This window comes from Fistularia commersonii, chromosome 29, assembly GCF_037954325.1.
Source record: "Fistularia commersonii isolate RoL2024-O1a breed Wild chromosome 29, RoL_Fcom_v1.0, whole genome shotgun sequence".
Classification (NCBI taxonomy): domain Eukaryota; kingdom Metazoa; phylum Chordata; class Actinopteri; order Syngnathiformes; family Fistulariidae; genus Fistularia; species Fistularia commersonii.
The window spans coordinates 12,506,620-12,529,916 of NC_141312.1; the positions used below are offsets into that span (position 1 = coordinate 12,506,620).

Genomic DNA, 23,297 nt, shown 5'->3' on the forward strand with positions numbered 1-23,297 from the left:
CAGCCTCTATGACAAAGGGGTCCTGGAGCTGCCTATCACAACCCTCACTGGAAAGTATAAGTACTCCAAAGTGAGACTCAAAATGACTTTGAGAGGCTCCAGAGACCCACAGAACACACCCTGATGCCATGATTGCAGCTGGCAACTTCAACCAGCACAGCTTGCGGACCTCACTACCACTACTCCCTCTCCCATCTAGAAAGACTCCTTCATCAAGATGTGTGGACTACAGCTCTGCATTCAACACATTCAACACAAATAGCCTGCACCCCGCGTTCTGTGACTGGCTCCTGGACTCCCTGACTGACAGAACCCAGTCTGTCGGCATAGGTAATAGGTCAGCATCATCACTAACGGGGGCACTCCTCATGGATGTGTCCTCAGGCCCATCCTCTACACCCTGTTCACCAATGACTGTGTCGCTTCCCATGAGGACAACATCATCCCGAAGTTCAGGACGACACCACAGTGATAGGATGCGTCACCAGTTGAGATTAAACGGCCTACAGGATGGAGGTGGCAAACTTCTACAAGTTCATTGTTGAGAGCATCCTGACCAGCAGCATCACCATGTGGTACGGTAGCTCCACTGCTCTGGATTGCAGACGGCTGCAGTGAGTGGTAATGACTGCAGAGAAGATCACCAGTGCCCCACTGCCCTCTCTGCAGAGCATCTACCACCGCAGAGTCGACAGGAGAGCTGCCTCCAATGCCAAGGACCACACCCACCCTCAACATGGATAGTTCATACTCCTACCCTCTGGCCAGATATACAGGAATGTTAAATGTAGAACGGCAGGAATGAAGAACTTGTTCTACCTGACTGCAATCACACTCCTAAACAGCTGACAGTAATTCTTCTTTTCTGTACTTTAAGTGTAGCACTGCACATGGAACTACTGCCTTTTAAACTGTACTCACCGTTGCACCTGTACTTTCTGAGTTGCACATCAAGCTGTACTCAATGTTTTACTTGCACTACCAACAGATTCTTCTTCTCCTTTCTGCTTTTCTCTTCAGGGGTTGGCACAGTGAATCAACTCTCTCCATCTAACTTTATCCTCTGTATCCTCCTCTCTCACACCAACTACCTTCACATCCTCTCAGTACATCCATAAATCTTCTCTTTGGTCTTCCTTGAGACAAATTCCAGCGTCCGTCAACCAATATATTCACTACACCTCCTTTGTACATGACTGAGCCATCTCAGTCTGGCTTCTCTGACCTTCTCTCCAAAACATCTAACATGTGATGTTCCTCTCAGATAAATATTCTGGATTATTCATGCATTCATTTAGACCAGATGTACAGTCTGCATGAGAGTAAAGGCAAGAGCTGAACGACAAATATCTGCAACTTTTTCGACTGTAAAGACAGAATAACTGAATCCGGACCCTTTGAGATCACAGCGGTGGATTTTGCAGCTCCACTCTATGTAAAGACGAATCTCTCTGTGAAAGGTTAGATCTCTCTATTTACTTGCTATGTGACCAGCACCGTCCACTTTATCTTGGATCAGTGTATGCACACATCCCTATTAGCACTGCAAAGATTCATCAGGAGGAGATGGTTATGCAGTCATCTATTCTGACAATTCAAGAGAGCTGATCAGGACTTGAAGGAGTTATGGAAGTTATTACAGACTTACAGTTGGGGGAGTTCTTTGCTAAAAGGGGCATCATCATCACTGCAGAGCAAGCAGCATTGTGGGATGGATTATGGGAGATTATGACAGTATGAGAGGTCAAAGAACTGTGTCTCAGACGTGGTGGTCTGCAGCACCAAGACTCCTTGGGGAATTGTCGTGGCTCCTTTCCAATTCACCCTGTACACTGTGAACGTCATGGGCAGTTCTAACAACTGCCACCTGGAGAAGTTCTTTGATAAGTCTGCTGTCATTGGACTCATCAAGGATGATTATGACAGGGAATACAGAGAAATGATACAAGACTTTGTGGATTGTGCCTTGAGAACTGCCTCCTGTCAAACACAGTTGGAAAGATGTATCTTATCAGCACCTGGGTACCTGAACAGCAAACTGTACTGGTCACAAAACACTAATGCGCCCAAAAAGAAAGGTCAGAGGGGCCTACATGTTGAAGAGACACAGGTCCTTTGGAGGGCAGGAGACTCTCCAGAGGACTGTCTTCGATACTGTGGCGGCATCAGGCACTTTCTTATGAGTGGTCTGTTGGAACAACAGCCTGTCAACAACTGTCAGGAAATAATGGTGTCTTTGTTCCAGCCTCAAAAAAAACTTCTGTTAGTGCAGTCAGAGCAGGCTTCTAGTTCCAGCTATCCTTCAGTTGTCATCTCACAGTCTTCACCAGGCTTAGCAGATTTTTATTTGAAATTGTGCAGCAGTGTTTGTGTCCCTGTTTGGAGACTTGACATGCTATCTGTGCTTTGGAAATTCTTTTGAAGTATCCAAGAATAATGAGCAGTGAAGTCCTGTTTCAGGGAGTCAAGCGTAGTGTTCACCTCTGAGGTCCAAGCTTGGGCCTTGTGTCTATTTTCGAGCAGGGATGACACTGGGGTGTCAATCCCAGTTATAATTTCTAATAAATAGAAAGTAGAAGTTGTCGTCCATTCAAATCACCGGGAGCAACCAAACAGATAGTAACAACAGATCCCAGTGAGAGATCTTAGTCTCCAGTTTCAAACTAGACTATCCCGCCCTGGCCGTCAACTCTGAAGAGGTGATGAGAGAACTTAGGACAGGGGTGGGCAAACTACGGTCTACAGATAACATTCGGCACATTTATCTTTTTAATCCGGCCTGCCAAAGATTGGTACAGAATTCATACTTGACGTGAATGATTGAATGATTGGATCAATGAATGTGGGAGCTCAAACAAGAGATTATTTCATTGTTTTAGCTACTTGAGAATTTTCCTGAGTTGAATGACACAGATTGGATTTGTGATGTAGCCTTTACTGTAGACAAACTGACACACATAGATGAGCTTGACATGAAGCTACAAGGGAAGAACTGGTTTGTGCATGAAATGCAAGCAAATGTCAGAGCCTTCCAAACCAAGCCGGTTTTATTTTCAAAGCAACTGCCAGACAATGTTCAGACAAATGTCAGACGAGTCTGATATATACTGTTAACGAATGTGTTTTTTTATATATGTATCGTATCTTGTGCTGACCTGGCCCGTCTGTCAAATTTTAAAAATCAATGTGGCCCCTGAGCCAAAACGTTTGCCCACCCCTGCCTTAGGAGAACTAGAGCCTCCACAGTGCCTGGTTCAGACAGTATCTGCGGACATATCCTGAAACATTGTGCCGATGAGCTGGGGGAAGTTTTCCATCTCCTTTTCCATAGCTCCCTGTCCTGCAGCATAATGCCCGAGGTGTGAAAACACTCAACAGGGATTCCCATTCCAAAAAACGAAACCCCTATGTCCTTAAGCCAATGGCTCTCACCTCCCTGGTTATGAAGGCTTTGGAGAGAATTGTAAAAACTCACATCACATCCGTAGTATAGATAACTGGAGTAACTGAACCCCTGGTTATTCCTCTCTAATTGGCCTACAGAGCTTGCAGGAGGTTGGATGGTGGTTGCATCTTCCTCACTAACTCCATACATAGACACCTCAAACCCCCCCATATCACAACCAGGCTCCTTTCAGCTGACTTTGCATTTTCCTCAATCTTCAATACACTGCAAACCTACATACTGGCGGATAATCTGATGACCCATTTCCACCACAACCACCAATTCATCCAATTGATCATCAGCTGTCTCACCAACAGATCCCAGAGGGTGGTGGGGAATTACATCCTATCTGACTCCCTCTTCACCAGGCTGCATCCTGTCTCCCCTGCACCTTTCGTCCTCTACGCAGAGGACTGCAGGTCCACCCTACGAGACTGCCACCAGGTGAAGTTTGCCGATGACACTGTCCTCTTGTCTGGTCCCTCGCACAACCATGGTTCAACGTTCCAGGACTTTCCGCCCTAGTGCAAAGCCTCCTGCCTGAAGCCGAATGTAAGCAAGACCTAGGGCATGGCTATCACGTTCTCCAGCAGTCAGAGGCAACTGGCAGAGGCATTCGCCACCACAATATAGGGGGAGCCAGAAGAAACAGTGAAGAAGTATAGATACCTGGGCACTGTCTTTGACAACCCCCTGAAGTTCTCCTCCAACACAGAGGAGATCATCAGGAAATGTTACCAGCGGCAGAACTTGCTCAGAAAGTTGAGGTCATTTGATGTTAGCAGCACAATCCTAACCATGTTCCATTACTTCTCCATTGAGAATGTAATGACTTTCTCCTTCATCTGCTGGTTCGACTCCATCACCCAACATAACAGGAATCACCTGCATCACCTTGGTATGCACCAAAGTATTTGGCCAACCCTTCAGACCTCTCTCCCACTTCCACAACCGTCAAACCATAAAAACAGCTAGAAGAATCCTTCAAAATGTATCCCAGACTTTGTACCTGTCATTGGATTGGCTCCTCTCAGATCAGCCACCTTTTACTTGCACATAAGTAAACCCACATTTAATTTTACTTTATTTTTATCTACCTCTTTTTTAATTTACTCTTGTCTATATTTTATTTTGTCTATTTTTATATGCTCATCCATATATTAATTGAATCTTTACAATTTCATGCTGCTACCCTGTGTGCCCCCCCAATTGCCCCTTGGGGACAAATAAAGTGTTTTCCTGATTCTAGGTTCTTGTGATCTTTGAGGACAATGAACGGGTGTGTGGCCCCATTCTTATAGCGCCAGTTTAATAGCCAATAGCTTGCTGTCCCCCACACTAATAATGATCTGCCAATCCATGTCTACAACGAACAACTGCAACAGGTCTGGTAATCGCAGCATAGAGGCAGTGGTGATGGCCTGTTTCAGGAAGTCGAGCGTAGTGTTTGTCTCTGAGGTCCAAGCTCGGGCCTTGGGTCTATTTTAGACCAGGGGTGACACTGGGGTGCTGACCCCACTTTAATTCTCAATAAACAGATGGTAAAAGTTGTAAAATCCCAGAAAGTACAGCTTACTACTGGTTCAATTGTGTGGTGATCCATGCCGACACCAGAGCTGTCCAGGTAGTTAATGTCTTTGCAATGCAATGCACTTACCTGGGGCTTCATGGGGCCAGCAAAAGACCTCTAAAATGTTCGATGAAGAGTTCCACTAACTTCAAGACAAGGTTCCCATATCGCTGAATGCTCCTTGCTCACTGACACTCCCTTTCGTTGAGCAGAGAGATGAATTATGATATCTTGGCACATTCTTTCGGGAACCTTGTGTGCTGCATCTCCAGTGGCAGAGAACACTACAAGAGGATTCCATTGCAGGAGGAAGGTGACCCGAAATATGGAGAGGAATGACTCACAGGGCTCATAGAGTTGGATAATTGTAACTGGGTCTATCAAAGCTCCACCACCCGTTTAGCGATGCAGTCAGGTTTGGAAGCATGAATCCTCTCCATTGTCGTGGTCTTCTGTTACAGATCCTCCAGATACTTATAGAAGATTCTGTCTTCGTACTTATTGAGTGTTGTAAACAACAACTAGATACAGGCAACAGAGATTCAGAGCATCCTCAGAAAGACCTCAAATGTCTAATCAACATTCTAAAATATGTATAGACTCAACCAGGGAAGAGCTTCGGCTCTCATGCACTTCTTCTTTTTCTCTACCTCTTCTTAGGAAGTGAGTATAAGTATGACAAGGTGTTCTTTACTGAATTAGATTCAATTATCTTTCTGAAGTATTGATGAAATTAATACCTTTTATTCTTTCTCAAAACAAGTGTTGTAAAATGTGAAGTACCTTGATGGGGTATATTCTGAGGCACGTTTCCTTTTTTTCATGTGCGGGTATTTCACTAGTGTCATCAAAGTGCCATTTTATGTTCCCATACTTATTTTCCTCTGTGATACAGGCATGTATTAAAATAACTTATTTAATGCTATCATTATATTTACTGTGTATCTTTTTGATAAGTCATTGGGGTGCTGGTGCTAATCTCAACTGAGATTGGGTGAAAGGCAGTGGTACAACCTTCTTCATAGACATATGACCAATCACCCACTCATTAGCTTGAACAATTTTGTATCAATTACACATTTCTTCAATTTGAGCAGAGAAGGGCATGAGGAGAAGCCATTTATGCATTGGGATGCTGCATGCAAGCTTCACAAAGAAAGGTCCCGGTCAAAATCAAACCAGGGGCCTTTTGCTATGAGATAGGACTACTAACCACTGACTTTAACTGAAGTAGAAAAAGATGCCTGTGAAATAAATAGATGGGCTATTTATTGGCCTTTTACTGACTGATTTACTGACCTCACCTCATTCATTTGAAAGGGCCAGTGGTGCCACTGCAGAAATAGAAATAAAAAATGCAGTAGGACAGTAAATGTAATTTATGTACAATGGCAGCAGTCATATATGTTATATTTACATGTGTATGTGTGTGCATGTACATGTGTATGTGTATATATATCGTACAGACACACACACACACACACACACACACACACACACGCACACACACACACACACACACACACACACACACACACACGCACATCACACACACACACACACACATATCTATATATTTCTGATTCTGATTAGGGTATTACTAGCTGTTCCATCTACAGTTGTGCTTGTATTTCTATTCATATTTTTCAAGCTCATCTCTAAGTTCTACTTCAAAACATAGACTATAATTACACTCGGTCTCCACTTTGCTTGGTTTCATTGTGGGATTATTCTAGGAAAAACACAAAATCTAATTTGGACTTATAAGAAACAAAATTTCCAAGTCAAAATGGAATGCAAAGTCAAATTATGTGGATGTTTGTCTGCAAGACACGATATTCATTTGTTTCAAAATACTTATTAATAAACACAATAAGCAGTTGTCAATATCTAGATTTAATTTGTACCATATGTATTTCCAAGATCAATACAAGAGGTAGAAAAATTACTGCCCTATCACCTTTTTTCTTGTAATATTAATTTCTTACAACCTTTATATTGTAAATGTTAAAAATTATAGCAAATATTACTACTTGACACAATTAAAAACAACCTACACTAGCTGCATGTAACATTAATTTGAAGCTGGCAATTTGAAGCACCCAAATTGTTAATAAGTTACATAAAATATATTTACGTTGAACTCCAGGAAGACACTGCTTTATTGTTGAAAACACATCAATGTGCCTCTAAATTTAATATCAGTTTTAGAGAAGAATGAAAATTAAAAAAAAAAAAGAAATGAAAAACAATTTACAAGATATGAAAAGCAATTAGCTTTCTTATTATCAAAAATTAATTGTATCAAATGTGGCAACCTACATTCTACCAAATTCTAGAATCCAAACTACTTTGCTGTCCATCGGAGAATTCAGATACAAATCAAAACATCAATGTTAAGATTGTTTCTAGCTGTATTTCCTTTCATATAACATGAACAAAAATTGAAATTCTACATTCAAATTCCTTGTATTTTTCCCCACTTTCTTGGCCAATAAAAGGTAACTGAATGTAATATTAGAGCTATTTTCCACTGCCACTTAAATAAAACTGTTGCCATTTCAAAGCAAGACCACACATTCATTTTGCAATGATAACACCATCAAAAAACCCCATGAAGGATTCAATAACCTCAAGGTCATCCCAATTTCGATGACCCCTCTAAGCAGACAAGAGGGCTCTGTGGGAGTGGCACACTGCCTTCCTTTCTCATTATAAAACATCATTAACTTGGAAATTCACCCTTATTAGAATTGTGTGACTATAATTGATCGTATTCTATAAATATATTCAATAAAATTAAATTTTGACAGGCACAGTATATTCATAATAACATTCTACTCTGTGTGGTTTTTACTTTCCAGGTTGATATCATTAAATTTAATACTGTATAATGGGTCTTATAGATACAGTCAAGAACAGAAGAAAAGTAGTAAGTTTGAAAAGAAAGGCACATTTTCACACTAGAAGTCACTATAAGATGAATAGTCTTACCTTTCTTTTGTTGTTTGGGCTCACATACAAATAACTGAGGATTGTCTTTACTCCCACTTTGTCATTCAACTTCTGGTATGTGGCTCCATAATCGGTTGACCTGAAATTTAATCAGAAAAGTCTGATAAACAATTAATAAATTACTCGTTTCAATTATTCCCCTCCAAACATAATGAAGTGTCATTTATGTTTATCCCATTGACATGACTTCAAGAATTTATCTTGGAAGTCTTGGATACCCTGCTGATTTAACATGAAGTTTATCTTGGAAGTCTGTTCAAGCACTGCGATGGTAGCGAACATTGTGGAATGCACACATGAGATAGAGCCAGATCTGAAGTCCTCAAATGGAGGGTTAATGGTTTTAGCTTCTACCTAACAACAGGATGTAAAAAAAAAACATTATCAAGTACTGTTATTAGTTGTTTGATAATTCTGCTTGATTGAGGTCAATTTGATTTGTCTTAACTGACTGAATGCAATTCTGTAACAACAACTGAGCAAAAACTGTGAAATTAGAGAATAAAATTAACTATTTGAAGGAATAAATTACAATATGAATGAACAAAATCATAACATGAGATGAGATGATGAGATGAGAACAACTTTATAAATCCCGAAGGAAATTGTTGTGCCAGGTAACATCAATTATGACGTACTATTGGAAATGAAAGAAAAATGCCATTAGTTATGGCTTTGTGTACAAATCAATTGTCTCACTAACCTATTTTTTTTAAATAGATGAATTTATTTCTCACATGCTGCATTTCTAGCTGGTCTGATTATCAATTCTATTTATGCATTGTCTAAACGTGATTGGATAAAATGAGATTTTACATTTAGGTTTTATTCAATCAGGATCTGACAAGACATGGAAGTTAATTATATTATAATAATTATAAATAATAGTTATGAATTGATTATCATTGAAAATCGAGGGTAGTGAGAGAGCGAGAGAGAGAGTGAGACAGATGGAGAGAAACAGAGAGAGAGAGAGAAAGAGATGCTAGCAGAATAATTTACTTGTTTTATATTTTGCATGCATTTAAATTAAAAAAAAAAGGTTCATTGCTTTTAAGGTGTAGAAACTATTCATCTTTGTCATTACATACTAAAAACATCCAAAAGACTTGTCAGTTGCAAGGGTCTATCTGGAGGGGGTCATATTACAATGACCTTGTAGGATTCACACGCATGGATATGCTTTACTGGTTTGCTAATGCTAGAATGTGTTGTTCAAAAAGCATGAAATATTGTTGTTTCTTGAAGAATTGCTATTTATATATTCTTCAACCCTGGCGCGACACCAGTGTTTCTCTAGTACAATGCAGCTACTACAATAGTGTTTGATGACTCAGAGCCGAGGAAACTTGACAACAAGCCAGCTTCCTACTGTTTACGAGTAAGTCCACAAAGCAGTCTTTTCATCCTAATTTTTAAGCTCATTTTGACATCTGTCTTCAGCGTTGACATGTTTTCATGAATGGGAACAAACCAAGGTCAACGTCATGACATCACTACCCAGACAGCATTGGGATGTAAAGAACAATAGCAACCAACAGGTGATTTTTTTTTTTTTTTTTTTTTTTTTTTTTTTAACAATTTACACAAACTAAGATACATAGAGAGGTGTTATCGTTTAATATCGCTGGTACAAATAGTGGTCAAGTAGGAAAATAACATCTTGGTAATGTGTTCATGGTTGTCACATCACAACCGACTGACCATATTGAAAAATATCTACTTATAAATGGACATTCTTTTTCTTCTATAACAGAGGGCCTCACGCCCAATGACAGCTGGGTTAGGCCACAGCCACCCTGTAACCCTGAGTGCACAATAAGTGGTATCGATGATGAATGAATGAATGAATATACCAGAAGTCAAAGTTCAAACAAATAATATGAAGGAAATAAAACTTTTTTTGACCCAAACTTAGTCTTTGAGCTATTTGGAGAATATCAGTGGAGTTTCATTTTCCATGCTCCATTTTTTTCATGATATGTGTACACTTATGTGAGGCCATGTTTATTTTTCCATGGGATTCAATATTACAGGATCAACTGTGGTGATTCTCGTGAAAAATTATGATGGCAGTGTAATGGGAAAAATATTTTTTGTTGAAATTATGCTTCTGTGTGAAACTTCCCTGAGCCGGTCTCAAGCCGGGATAAATGCAAAGGGTTGTGTCAGGAAGGGCACCCAGCGTAAAACTTTTTCCAAAACCAAACATGAGAATCAACCATAATAATCAGATCATACCGGATTGGTCGAGGCCTGGGTTAACAACGGCCGCCATTGGTACCGATGACCTAAAGGGAAACAATGGAAACTGGGCTACTTTAAGTCAAAGAAGAGGAGGAAGGCGTCTTCGGGAGCAGAGACAGAAGTGGAATATTGGGACTATAACAGGAAAAGGTAGAGAGTTGGTCGAATGATGCAGAGAAGGAAGGTGGATATACTGTATATCCAGGAAACCAGGGGAAAGGTAATAAGGATAAAAGCTTTGGAGCAGGCTTTAAGTTGTAATATCATGGTACTGAAAAGAAGAGAAATGGAGTAGGAGGTATCTTGAAGAAGGAGTTTGTTAGGAACATTCTTGAGGTAAAAAGAATGCCAGATAGACTTATGCGTCTGAAATTGGAAATTGAAGGTGAGATACTTAATGTTGTTAGTGGCTATGCCTCTCACATGGGATTTGAATTTGAAGAGAAGAAGTTCTGGAATAAGTTAGATGAAGTGACGCAGAATATCCCCAGGGATGAGAGGGTAGTAATTGGTGCACACTTCCATGGACATGTTGTTGAAGGCAATAGAAGGGATGAAAAAGTGATGTTATACAAAATGGGAATACAGAGGAACAGATGGTGCTAGATTTTGCTAAAAGGATGGACGTGGCTATAGTGAACGCCTTTTTCACAGAAAAAACAGAAACAGAGGGTAAATTATATGAGTAAAGGTAGCAGCTCGCAGGGAGACTACATCTTGTATAGACCAAGTAACCTGAAAGAGATCAGTGACTGCAAAGTAGTTGTAGGTGAGAGTGTTGTCACATTTTTGATAATAGGGGGATTTGCAGAATTGCGGCAATGATAGGGGGATAAAGTTGATGAGTTGATGAGCCATACAATGAAGCTATGGGAGAGAGCAGTGGTAACTAGACTGAGAGCAGACGTCAGCATTTGTCAACAGCCATATTGCTCCAGGCCTAAACAGAGTACTACAGATGCAGTATTTGCATTGAGAATGCCAATAGAGAAGTACAGAGGAGGCCAGAGGGAGCTGCATTGTGTTTTTGTAGACCTAGAAAAAGCATATGACAGGGTGCCAAGAGAAGAGCTCTGGTATTGTATGAGGAAATCTGGAGTGGCAGAGAAGTATGTTAGACTGGTGAAGCTGTGAGACAGTGGTGCGGGGTGCTGTAGGGGTAACAGAGAAGTTCAAGGTGGAGGTGGGACTCCATTAGGGATCAGCTTGGAGCCCTTTGTTTGCACCAGAGATGGACAGGCTGACAGATGAGGTTAGACAGGAATCTCCATGGACCATGATGTTTGTAGATAACTTTGTGATCTGCAGTGAGAGCAGAAAACAGGTAGAGGAAAATCTAGAGAGGTGGAGGTATGCGCTGGAAAGGAAAGGAATGAAGATTAGTCGCAGCAAGACAGAGTATATGTGTGTGAATAAGAGGAACCTACAGTGGGGCTACAGGGAGTGGAGATCAAGAGGTTGGAGGATTTCAGGTACTTGGGGTCAACAGTCCAGAGCAACAGAGAGTGTGGAAAAGAAGTGAAGAGACAGGTTCAGGCAGGTTATCTTGGTAATGTGTGGAGTTTCAGGGGTAGTATGTGATAGAAGACTATCGGCCAGAATGAAAGGAAAGGTGTACAAGACAGTGGTGAGATCAGCAATGATGTACGGTCTAGAAACAGTTTCACTGCCGAAAAGACAGGAGGCAGAGCTAGAGGTTGCAGAGATGAAGATGTCGCGGTTCTTTTTGGGAGTGACCAGGATGGATAGGATCACGAATGGGTCTATCAGAAGAACAACACATGTTAGATGTTTTGGAGAGAAGGTCAGAGAAGCCAGACTGAGATGGTTCGCTCATGTACTGAGGACGGATAGTGAATATATTGGTAGACGGATGCTGGAATTGTAGCTGCCAGGCAGGAAGACCAAAGAGATGATTGATGGATGTCGTGCGATAGGATATGAATGCAGTTGGTGTGAGAGAGAAGGATAAAGAGGATAGGGTTAGATAGGAAAGGTAGATTTGCTATGACGACCCCTGAAGAGAAAAGGCGATAGCAATAATATATGAACTAAATTTCCATACTTTAGCTGATGTGTATAATTTTTTTCGTCAACAACTGTAAGGTGTTTCTCGTGCCGAGCAATCGTAAAGCGGCAGCAAAGACACACTCAGTGAGGCACGCAGTGACTGGGCCTCATGGTAGGTGGCACTGGTGATCCAAGGGATCCTTTTTACTACTCGGCTAAAGAATAATAGAATTTGCAATAGCTAGCTACTGTAAACAGTTAGCAAGTGAAGTGTAGCCATCCAGGTATTTTTTTCCTCTTGCTTGGCTTTATTTCCAAAATGGAGGATTGCATAGCTAAACAGAAATAATTTTCTAAACTGGACTTTCAGTCGAAGCAGGAGATAATAAGTGAGGGAAGACGGATGGAATGGATTTGCTTCAGATTAGGAGGCGGAAGACTCGGTCTATTCAAACGGAGTGGTGCACACAAAAAGGCTGGCTATGTGGATGTCCAGTAAGAGAGCGCCTTTTCTGCTTTTCCTGCATTCTTTTCTCAACTTCTGACAATCAAACATGAGCGGTCAGCCACTCACATTCAAAGTCAAATTGGGCTGAAAACATTTGGGATGTCCAGAATAGATTTGGCTTTGAATGAACAGCAAAGACTCAACATCAGCATCCACAATGCTAAGGTAAAGGAAAACCGCTCAGCACCGCATGGACTTCATTTATAAGTAAAAGGTAAAAGATGATAAGGTTTTTTTTTTTTTTTTTTTAATGTGCTTTTTTCTATGCTACAGTTTGTGTATGTAAAGACTGTTGATATGATATTTAAAACAATACACGTTACCTGCTGTCAATAAAATGGTGAATAAGCTACTCAGCTATAGGCTATGATGTCAGTGCCTCACCAGCCAGAACCTCACCGCAAGTCACTGCCAGTCAGAATCTCAGCCTTGCACACCAGCTCTGGTTTCTTCCCTGCCAGACAGGTGACATTCCATGTACTAAGAACCAGCTTCTGGAGCCGAGGGTGAGACCACCAAGGTCCTCCACTCCAGCCCCTCCTGACCCCCTTGGCCCTTCCTATGAATGGTAAGACCCATTTTGTCCTTTTGGGCCATGCCTGACCGAGCCCTATGGGTGCAGGCCCAGCCACCAGGCACTCGTCAATAAGCCCTGCCCCTGGGTGTGACTCGAGCAGGGGCCCTGGTGACCCACGTCCAGGTGAAAACTGAGTCCAATAGCCTTCCTCATCATAGGGGGTCTTCTGAGCCGCACTTTGTCTGGTCCCTCACTGCTGACCTGTTTGCCTTGTGTGACCCTTCAAGGGACCTAAAGCCCTCAACAACATAGCTCCTAGGATCACCAGGACACGCAAACCCTGCCACCAGGATAAAGGGACAGTTCAAGGAGATGAAGGGGCAAGCCTTCAGAGGCATTACAATTTCAGTGATTGCAAATCTCAATGATTGAAAATCACAGGACTGCAGTTTCAGGAGGTCTCATGGCTGTGGTCTTAAAACTGCCTTCTCTGTGTCTGGAGCTAATATGTTTCTCGATTCAAATGTTTCCATTACTTGAAAATTGTATTTGGCTCAGTCTACTTCTATTAAACATGATTATATATTTATTTTTCTGACAAATGTGTGGTTTTAATGTCTCTTAAAATGTGATGCATATAGGCCTCAGTCTGGACACCAAATGTACATTCAAGAAATCAGTCCTAACTTTGTTAACAGTGAAATTCAGATTTCTGTCCCCAAAACAAAAGTTACAGACAATATCATTCCATTCTGCTAACTAGCTTTGGTTATGTCACACCGCACCTACTGATTTTTGTCCTTGTGCTTGTACTTCTGCTTTTTAATTCAGACACCATGGGATAGAGAGAAACATCTTCTCGATTCCTCTCCGTGTCTGGTACATATGGAGAAATTGACAGTAAGGCTGTTTTCGACTTTCAGGTCTAATGCATTCACCTAATATCAGAGCTTGTGTCAAAGTGCTTGTATTCATTTGCAAAATTGCACCGGAATAAAAATCACGATAAATATTACTTTGTTACTTAACAACATTCAAAGGTTTACATATTTGCAAGGATTGTTTTAATTTTCTGGCCACATATCTGCATCCCTGAGCCTAGAATAAAACATTGAATGTGTTTCTTGTGTGACTTTCTTTTAATTCCTCTTACTCTGTTAGCTGCCAAAACAAGTTCCATCAAAATATTTTTTCAACATATTGTGTCACTTGGTAGAGTGATGCTGGGGTTGGAACTGCCAGGCAGGAGCCCCTAGAGGAAAACCAAAGACAAGATTTATGGAAGAAGTGAAAGAGGATATGAACTTACTCATGTGACTGATGGATTGATGAATGTTTGAAGTTGACTGAATAATGCGAATGAGTAGTACTGAGCTATGATCTGGTGTGAAAGCCTATATATTTTATTTTTTTACATTGCTGTAGACACAATTAGGGGATCATGTTGTGGGATGATCGCCTCTTAAGGCCTGTACATAACCTGTCAGAACAAAGATATGTGTTTGTTTCTTAGGATGGCAAAGACGAGAACAGAGCTCATTACATACGTCAAGAAAAACACAACTGCAGAACTCCAGGGGAATTCTCAAAGGTCCAAAGCACGACAGCACATGCCACTAAGCACTGGAGGAATCTGACAGAAAACAATGCAGCAAAAGCACTAACACTGGCAGAGAGTGATATGTTCATGTTGGTTGTCGTTTCACAGTGTTTTATGCAAGTGTCGAGCTGCTGTAATGAGGTATACAACGCTTGGATTGATTTACGCTCATGGGGGTCCCCACTTTTCTTTATCTGTAGCCACGGCTTGGCCTTCAAGAAATCTGATCTTTTGCAACAGCCATTCTCTATAAACAATGTTTGGATTCCCTCTATCAAACAGTTACTAGCCATTTACGTACCTTTAGACACCTTATTAGATGTATTACGTAGATTTTCATATTTCATCCTTTTATAATTTCTTCCTCATCCTTTAGAAAGTATCTTTCTAAGCCCTATAGTGCTGGCAGCAAAGCAATAACAGCGGTTCTGATTTTCAGCATTAACCAAGCCCACTTCAATTATCTGAACAATCACACAATAGTTCTCCACCATATGTGAAAAAAGTTCTGTCCTGATGATGTTTTGAATGCATGCTGCAAGACCAACCAGACAATGGATGGTATCACATAATTTAGTTCTCAAATCCCCAGGAGTGAAAAAACACCCTTTTGCGGAATATGAGTACTTTACGGAATACTTTAGATTGTATCTCCAGTTTAAGTTGATATAAGGGCTGCATAAGCAATAAATATATAGAAAATATTAGAATAGAAAGTCAATCAAATCAAATATTACATAACGAATGGCTTATTCCAAAACTCTGTTTGGAAAATCAAATTGAGTCATCAGACATCCAAGTACTCCTTATCCAAAATGAGCCTATCGTATTAACATTATTTGTGATATTTTTTTACCATTACATTACATTACAGTACATTACATTACATTGCATTTGGCAGACGCTTTTATCCAAAGCGACTTACAATAGAGGACATATGGACTGCAAATACACTTGCAAATACTATCCTAAATCCAAATTTATTATTTGGATTACATATTTTATTACACATTTATAGGTATGTCACAGTAATATTAATTTAATAATAATTTCAAATAATTTAACACCAAATTTTGAGAATAAATAAAATAAATAAACACATACATTAGATAAATGCTTTAAAAAAAACAGGATATTTTCTCAATAAAAAAAAAAAAAAATGGTTTTGTGAAGTAAAACCTCATGATATGACCATCAACATTTTAAATTGTGTTTCAGATATTTATCTTCTCCAATGTCATAAATAATTTTAACTTCATAAGAGATGTCTGAGACTGATGTATTCCTTAACTTGAAAAAAAGACGACTGACCTCCACTGTTATGAAATGAAGTCGTTATTATAACAATCGAGAGTACAGTCTGGCTTTGGTTAATATATTATCTCTCCCTTAATCTAGGAGTAAACAAATGAAAATATAGGTACATGAATTAATAAATACATTTAACATTTAAAATTAACCTCTTAACAGCACCAGGAAGCAGGAAGGTGGAGGAAGGGCAGCAGATGGTATGCTAATTACTCAAAGTTTTAGACAGCAAGATTTTTATTCAGTGCCTTGTTGTTATAATGAAGGTCTGGGGTTGCATTTGATTCAAATTTGCATGAAGCTAACTATGACGTATGGCTGGTCATATCATGTGTGCATACAACAAAATAAATATGTATGTCTTGGTCAGTGTGTATATATATATATATATATAGATGTATGTATGTTTGTACGTGTGTGTTTGGTTTGGTTTGGTTTGGTTTGGGTTGGGTTGGGTTGGGTTTTGGTTTTGGTTTTGGTTTCGGTTTCGGTTTCGGTTTAGGTTTAGGTTTAGGTTTAGGTTTTGGTTTTGGTTTTGGTTTTGATTTTGGTTTGGTTTGGTTTGGTTTGGTTTGGTTTGGTTTGATTTGGTTTGGTTTGGTTTGGTTTTGTTTTTGTTTTTTTTTTGTTTCAGACAATGCAGCTTGTGATAACGATGTACGTCAACTCAGTGCCATTAAAACACTCACTGAACAATATTATCAAGAAAGTGATCTTTATCGTGGAATTAATATTTTGCCATTTATATCAAGATTACGAAAACAAAACTTCCCCGGGGTTGGGGAAGATGTTCTGCCCCAAGTGGAGGACTTCAGGTATCTCTGAGTCTTGTTCACAAGTGATGGAAGTATGTAGCGGGACAGGTGGGTCGATGCGACGTCTGCAGCGATCCGGACTCTGTACCAGTCTGTCGTTGTGAAGAGGGAGCTGAACCAAAAGGCGGAAGCTCTCAATTTACTGGTCGAGCTACGTTCCCACCCTCACCTATGGTCACAAGCTATAGGTAGTGACAGAAAGAATGAGATTCAGAAAGAATAAGAAAGTACAGCTGCCAGATGTGTGGAATGTGGGGAAACAAAAAGAATACTTTGAAGACTTAATGAATGAGGAAAATGAAAGAGGGCAAACAATAAAAGAGGTAACTATTGAATACAGCTAGTTTCAGGCAAGATGTTTGATTGATATAGAATATGAATGACAGTAGTTAGACAGTGGTGAGGTATACCGTAGGTGTGACAGGACTGGAGGTGCAACTGTATGAAGGACCTGCTCTGAAGCCTTTCTTTTTTCATGGATGTTCTGATAGATGAGGTTACATAGAAATCACCATGGACTATAGTGTTTGAAAATGACATTCATACACACACACACACAGAAACACACACACACACACACACACAACACACACAGAAACACACACACACACAGACACACACACACAATATGTATATGTGTGTACATAGAGATGTGTATATCTTATATACATATACACATCTCTACATACACATCTATATATACATATACCGTATTTTCCGCATTATAAGGCCCACCTAAAAGCCTTTCATCTTCTCAAAAAACTTGAAATCAATGAATTTAGAGGCTGTACTTCTTGGGGCTTTCGTTTTATGAAAAGCTTTGAACTGTGACAAATGGACTCGGAAATGCATTGTTTTCAACGAAAGCAGCGCAAATACTGGTAAGAGCTACCGGTATATACGGCAGCATATTGTGAATATACTAACTTGTTTTGGGAGTGAACGGAGTTGTCAGAACGTTTGTTTCTATTCTATTAATAAAGTTGGACTGACTTATCTGACTGTTTTGTTGATGTTCCCTTTAGCGTAGCCCCATTTAGTGGATGCATAACACAACCCCAGCTGCTACTGTAGCTTCTATTATATGTGCCTTATATAGGATTTTTTCTTTTAAATGGGCCACTCATTGAAGGTGCGTCTTATAATCCAGTGCGCCTTATGGTGTGGAAAATACGGTACTCATCTCTATATACTCATCTATATATACCAGTGGCGGGCTGTGCATTTTACACCCAGGCCATCAGTGGTGCTCAGAATCAATCCACCCCCCAATAATTTTTATAGCTCTAAAAAAACATTTTATTATTCAGAAATGCAGTATAAAGAGGGGTGCATCGCAGATAGATAACTTGTGTAGTGCTAAAATTCACCTGCAGGAGTGTATCACATGACAACAAAGGGATGCCCAACTCTGTACTCTTCCACTGACACCCCCTACGTGTAATCAATCGCACACCCCGTGGCTTTGTCCGGGGCACAGCCCGGCACCCCAAGTGCCCAAATTCCAAGAGTGTGTAAAACAAGTCTTTATAAGGAAATAAACCCGACCATCGAGGCGATGGTATAAAATGACCGTGCCTCCTCGGCTTGGGGCCAGAACCTCCTCACCTGCACATCCACTGGACGCGTCTCAGCGGGTGTGCAGAGAGGGTGAACGATCCTCTCAGGGTGACATTCACTGTAGCCCGGGATATCTCTGGCCCGGGATATCTCGTAAGTGTATTTCCTGACTTTTCTTGCTTGATCAGCTACTGACCATTATGACGTTTTTCCCTGAATGAAATCTGAACACACTGAGACAAAGTCCGGTCCCGTGGCGAGAGCCACAAAAATGGACAGAAGCCACAATAAATGCCTTGATAGCAAACAGCTGCAACACATAAAAACACCAATAATAACCTTATAAACTTTCAATATTATTAAGGCAAATAGCAGCATTTCACTCATCAAAATTCTGATAATCTGTAGACAAATTCCATCCTCCTTCCTTTCCTCTAATAGAGTTCTATTATTCTGTTGCACATATTATTCATGCGCTTCGTCTCCAAGCACTCCCAGTAATACAATTTGCAGTGTACCTCGGAGCCTGTGTGCCAGGGGTACCGGTCATAGTTCGTGGCTTGAAAATGTCGGACAAATCCTTTTCCTGGTTGTGAAAGGTTCGCTTGCTTAGGAGTTACCTGACCTTTCTTTACTATGCCCAGCTTTTCTTCAAAACACCATCTAGAAAACAGCTTTAACTATATATTAGCAACTAAATCCGTTTCTTCTCCTCCTGCAGCCATTGTTGGTTGACAATACCGATATTAAACAAACAGAACTATATTTCTGTTCGCAGCTCGCTAGTATGCTTGTCCTCGCTAATACACTTGTCCACTCTCTGACTATGCAATAAGAGGGTGTGAATACGCTGACGTTGTTGTAGCCTGCTAGAAGGCTTTGATGTCGCCAACTCAAAATCTGATTGGTTGAAGCAACAGCGTCATCAACACTTATTTGTGTAAAGGACTTGCAGAACTGATTGTACATGCCCCCTCCGCAGGCAGATTCCTTTGACTTTGACCCTGCCTGGCAACAGATTATGGCTGAAATGTGATTGGTTAATATGAAAATGTATGTCTGGAAGCAGCACAACCAGGAGAAAAGCTATGAAAGGAAGTGAACAGACCATTTGTAATTATTTAATAAGTATTCATGGATAAAATATAATAATGTTTGTGATTCAGATATATTTTTTTAGGCCAGCAGAGAAGGCCTTCAAGGCCCTGACGGCCCACCACTGATATATACACATGTACATATATACATCTGTATATACATATGCACATCTCTATATACTCATTTATATATGCATATACACTATATATACACACATCTATGTAGTTACACACTCTTCACCCCCCACCCTACCCCCACACACATAAATATCACTTACTTCCATATTTATTACATGAGATTAGAAGAATTATTGTTGAAATCATCTTTTCATGACAACAGGACTTGAACTCGACCCACCCAAAACCCTGGCAGTTATATTTGAAAAGTCCCCACAGGTTGTTAGAACTCACGTTTCACCTCACGGATGAGAGGTGAAACGTCTTCAAGTGAAGACATTCAAATCTAGCTGCCACAACAAGAAAATTTCGACAAGAATTCATGACGGAGAAAATCGACAGACATGAGATTCGAACAGTAATTTTTAACACTCATGGTATAAGTGGCTGGATTCCATTCCAAAATCTTTTTGTAAATCACAGCAGCAAAATGAGAAATTAATCTTCTGGAGGTCAAGAGGAAAAGACATTCAGGGGTTTTTAATTAACTGTTTGTTGAATGTGGCACCGCAGTACTGCTATCCTTCTCTAAATTAGTTTTCATGTCATCACTCTGTCTATAGTATTTTCTGTGGGGTAATGAATCATTTTGTTAATGCTTTTTGTAGGCCATGTTAATGAAAAATCCATTTCATAATTAGAATTAATTAAGCTATGGCTTTCTGTCCATGAGACTTGAATGTGGCCACATTTCATTTCAAAAAGCATTGGCAAAAATTCCATCTGAAATAAGTCCTTTCTTCCCATGAGGCTGAGCTGTGCTCAAGGATGGTCAAGATAATTTGCAAGAGAAGACTGTCATTTCCAACAGCATTGAGTAGTAACTCCCATGTGAGGGACTTCTGTGCAAACTGACATTAAAATCAAGTGGATGCAGAACACACTATTCTGATGTATCTCAAACAAGCCCCTAACATTATCTACCTTTTTTCTAACTTCAAGTGTTTTATTGGTCTCATCCTAATATCTGTATAATTGGTGTGATTCCTCATTCCTCTAATCTGCAATATGAGCCATTAAAAATATATGGAATTAAAAGACAGACAATCTTGCTGATCTTTTTGTTGTAGACAGTCTCTGTAGACATGGTGTGAACAGGAGAGAACTTACCTCCATAATGAACTCTCTGTCACACTGTTGAGATTGAAGTCAAATAACTTGGTCAGCATCAGGATAACCTGCAGAACAAGAAACCATTGTAACCAATCTGGAGCCGATATCCCAAGAGCAACTTCAGGAGCATTAATTCAGGCTTGATAAACAAAGAGCCCTAAATTAAAGATTTAGATAAATAAACCAATACATACAGAAATAATCCTTTTTTTTAATGTGTTTTGATGAAGCTTTTCCCATGACCCGATCCCAGATAAGTGGTGGACAGGGAATTTGTTTTCTTCCAATCATATTTGTAGATAGAGTTACTTCTACCTAGGTGTCTGTTTATTTCTTATATGTTCAGTAACTTAAGATTCAGTAACTTTTAAAGAGAGAACAATTACCCCACTGACGGTCTCCTGAATGGAGAAATACGTACATATAACGCTCAGATAGCTCAGGAAGGTCAAGCTTCCTCAGAAGCTGCTGATTTACAATTTTACACTGGAGTCATCCAATCTGTTATCTGCACATCCATGATTGTTTTATTTGGTTCAGCCACCAAATACGGCAGGAACAGATTGAAACCAAAAATCAGGATTGTGTAAAGTATCGTGGGGGCCACACCGCCCTCTTTTCATAACCTAGGCCAGGGGTCGGCAACCCGCGGCTCTGGAGCCGCATGCGGCTCTTTCATCTTTACACTGCGGCTCCGAGTGGCTTGGGAAAATAAATTATAAATATCTAATTTAACTGTATTTCATTTGTATTAATTCCTTTTTTTAACTTTTAGTTCTAAGTTGGGAGATTTTTGTGATCTTGAAATATTAAATAAAATTATATTTATTATTTTTTGCCGCTCAAAATAACATCACACTCGCAGAAGCTGGTATATAAAGTCCTGATTTGCAGATGCCGTGCACAGAATTTCACGAGCAGAAGTTGCATAAACCAGGTAAAATATAAATTTATGAAGATATTTTGCAAATTTTTATTTTTGGTTCTTTTGGATTTTTTCCCGATTTATTTTTAAAATTCAGGTCAATGCTCCGCTACACGCTCTGAAAGCCCAAAGCTCAAAATGAGTTCATTACATAAATACATTTTTATTTTCTCTGTAATACTTTGTGAATTTCAGAAGCAACACACTACACACTTGTTTATACAAAGTGTAAAGGTAATAAAAAGCAATTTATACAGTAGTACCTTTATTTTAGATGTCAATAAGTAATTGCGGCTTCCAGTGTTTTTTTTGTTTTTTTTTTTCTGAGGAAACCGGTTCCAAATGGCTCTTTGGGTGTAATGGGTTGCCCACCCCTGACCTAGGCTCTTGCAAAGTTTGGAACTTGGCATTAAACATCACTGCAGATCATTGCATCCTGAACACAGCATACTCTCTCTTCTCCCCTCTGGTAGTAGTTATACATCACTGCATCTCAGCACAACCAGACATAAGAACCCATTTTTCTAACAAGCCATCACTCTGCTAAATGCAAATTGTACAAAAGCTCTAACTGATCATCACTTTATTTATCAAATTATTTTCCAAATTACCTCATCTTTGCAATATCTCAATGTCCACAAATGGATTATTACTTTGTTATTTAAACAGACATCACACTTTGCACTCTGCACTCTGTGTTTCGTATTGTTTGCCTCCACATCCATATGAGGACTAACTGTGAAAGAGAACAAAATGTACTGCATATGTGAACATAGCTGGTAATTAAAGCTGATTCAGATACTGAAAACTTGATACTGCTTTACATGGTGAGGCAACAGAGAAAAAAAAAAAACAATGTAAAACCAGTTCGGACAATTATTTTTTTACTTACTCTGTTGAAGAACATGGTGACAATCATTTCCCCATATGCTGTACAGATGAAATTAAGTATGAGTCTTACATAATGAAATGGAAAATTATTCATTCATTCATTCATTTATAGTAATGCAGCCTCGGGGCGGCACTTGCCAGTGTCTCCCCGAGCCTGCCTCTGGGGGGCATGGAACAGTGTCTCCCTAATCCAGTCCCAAGCCTGCATAAATGCAGAGGGTTGCATCCGGAAGGGCATCCGGCGTAAAACCTTTGCCAAAACCTTCTTCTTCTTCTTTCGACTTTTCCCTTCGGGGCTATGGCGAATCAATTTTCTCCATCTAACCCTATTCTCTGTACCTTCCTCTCCCACACCAACTACCTTCATATCCTAAAACTTTTGCCAAAACCAAACACTCGAATCAACCATAATATCCAGATCATAGGGGATCAGTCGAGGACCGGGTAAACAACGACCGCCATTGGTACTGATGACCTACAGGGTACCAGCGGAAACTGG

General features: G+C 40.0%; 1 protein-coding gene across 6 annotated transcripts in view; it reads right to left on the reverse strand.

Annotated features, from left to right (window-relative positions):
* Positions 1-23,297, reverse strand: part of LOC147217007 (VPS10 domain-containing receptor SorCS1-like) — a 249,876-nt gene that overhangs the window by 115,514 nt on the left and 111,065 nt on the right. For all 6 annotated transcript variants that reach the window (XR_015109043.1, XR_015109044.1, XM_086176923.1 and 3 more), the window contains exons 2-3: positions 20,980-21,047; positions 8,010-8,109 (exon numbers count right to left, since the gene is read on the reverse strand). Coding sequence is in view for 4 of the 6 variants with exons in the window: in XM_086176923.1 (XP_086033049.1) it covers positions 8,010-8,109; positions 20,980-21,047 (168 nt within the window). In the remaining 2 variants the exon portion in view is untranslated. The remainder of the gene's footprint in view (positions 1-8,009; positions 8,110-20,979; positions 21,048-23,297) is intronic.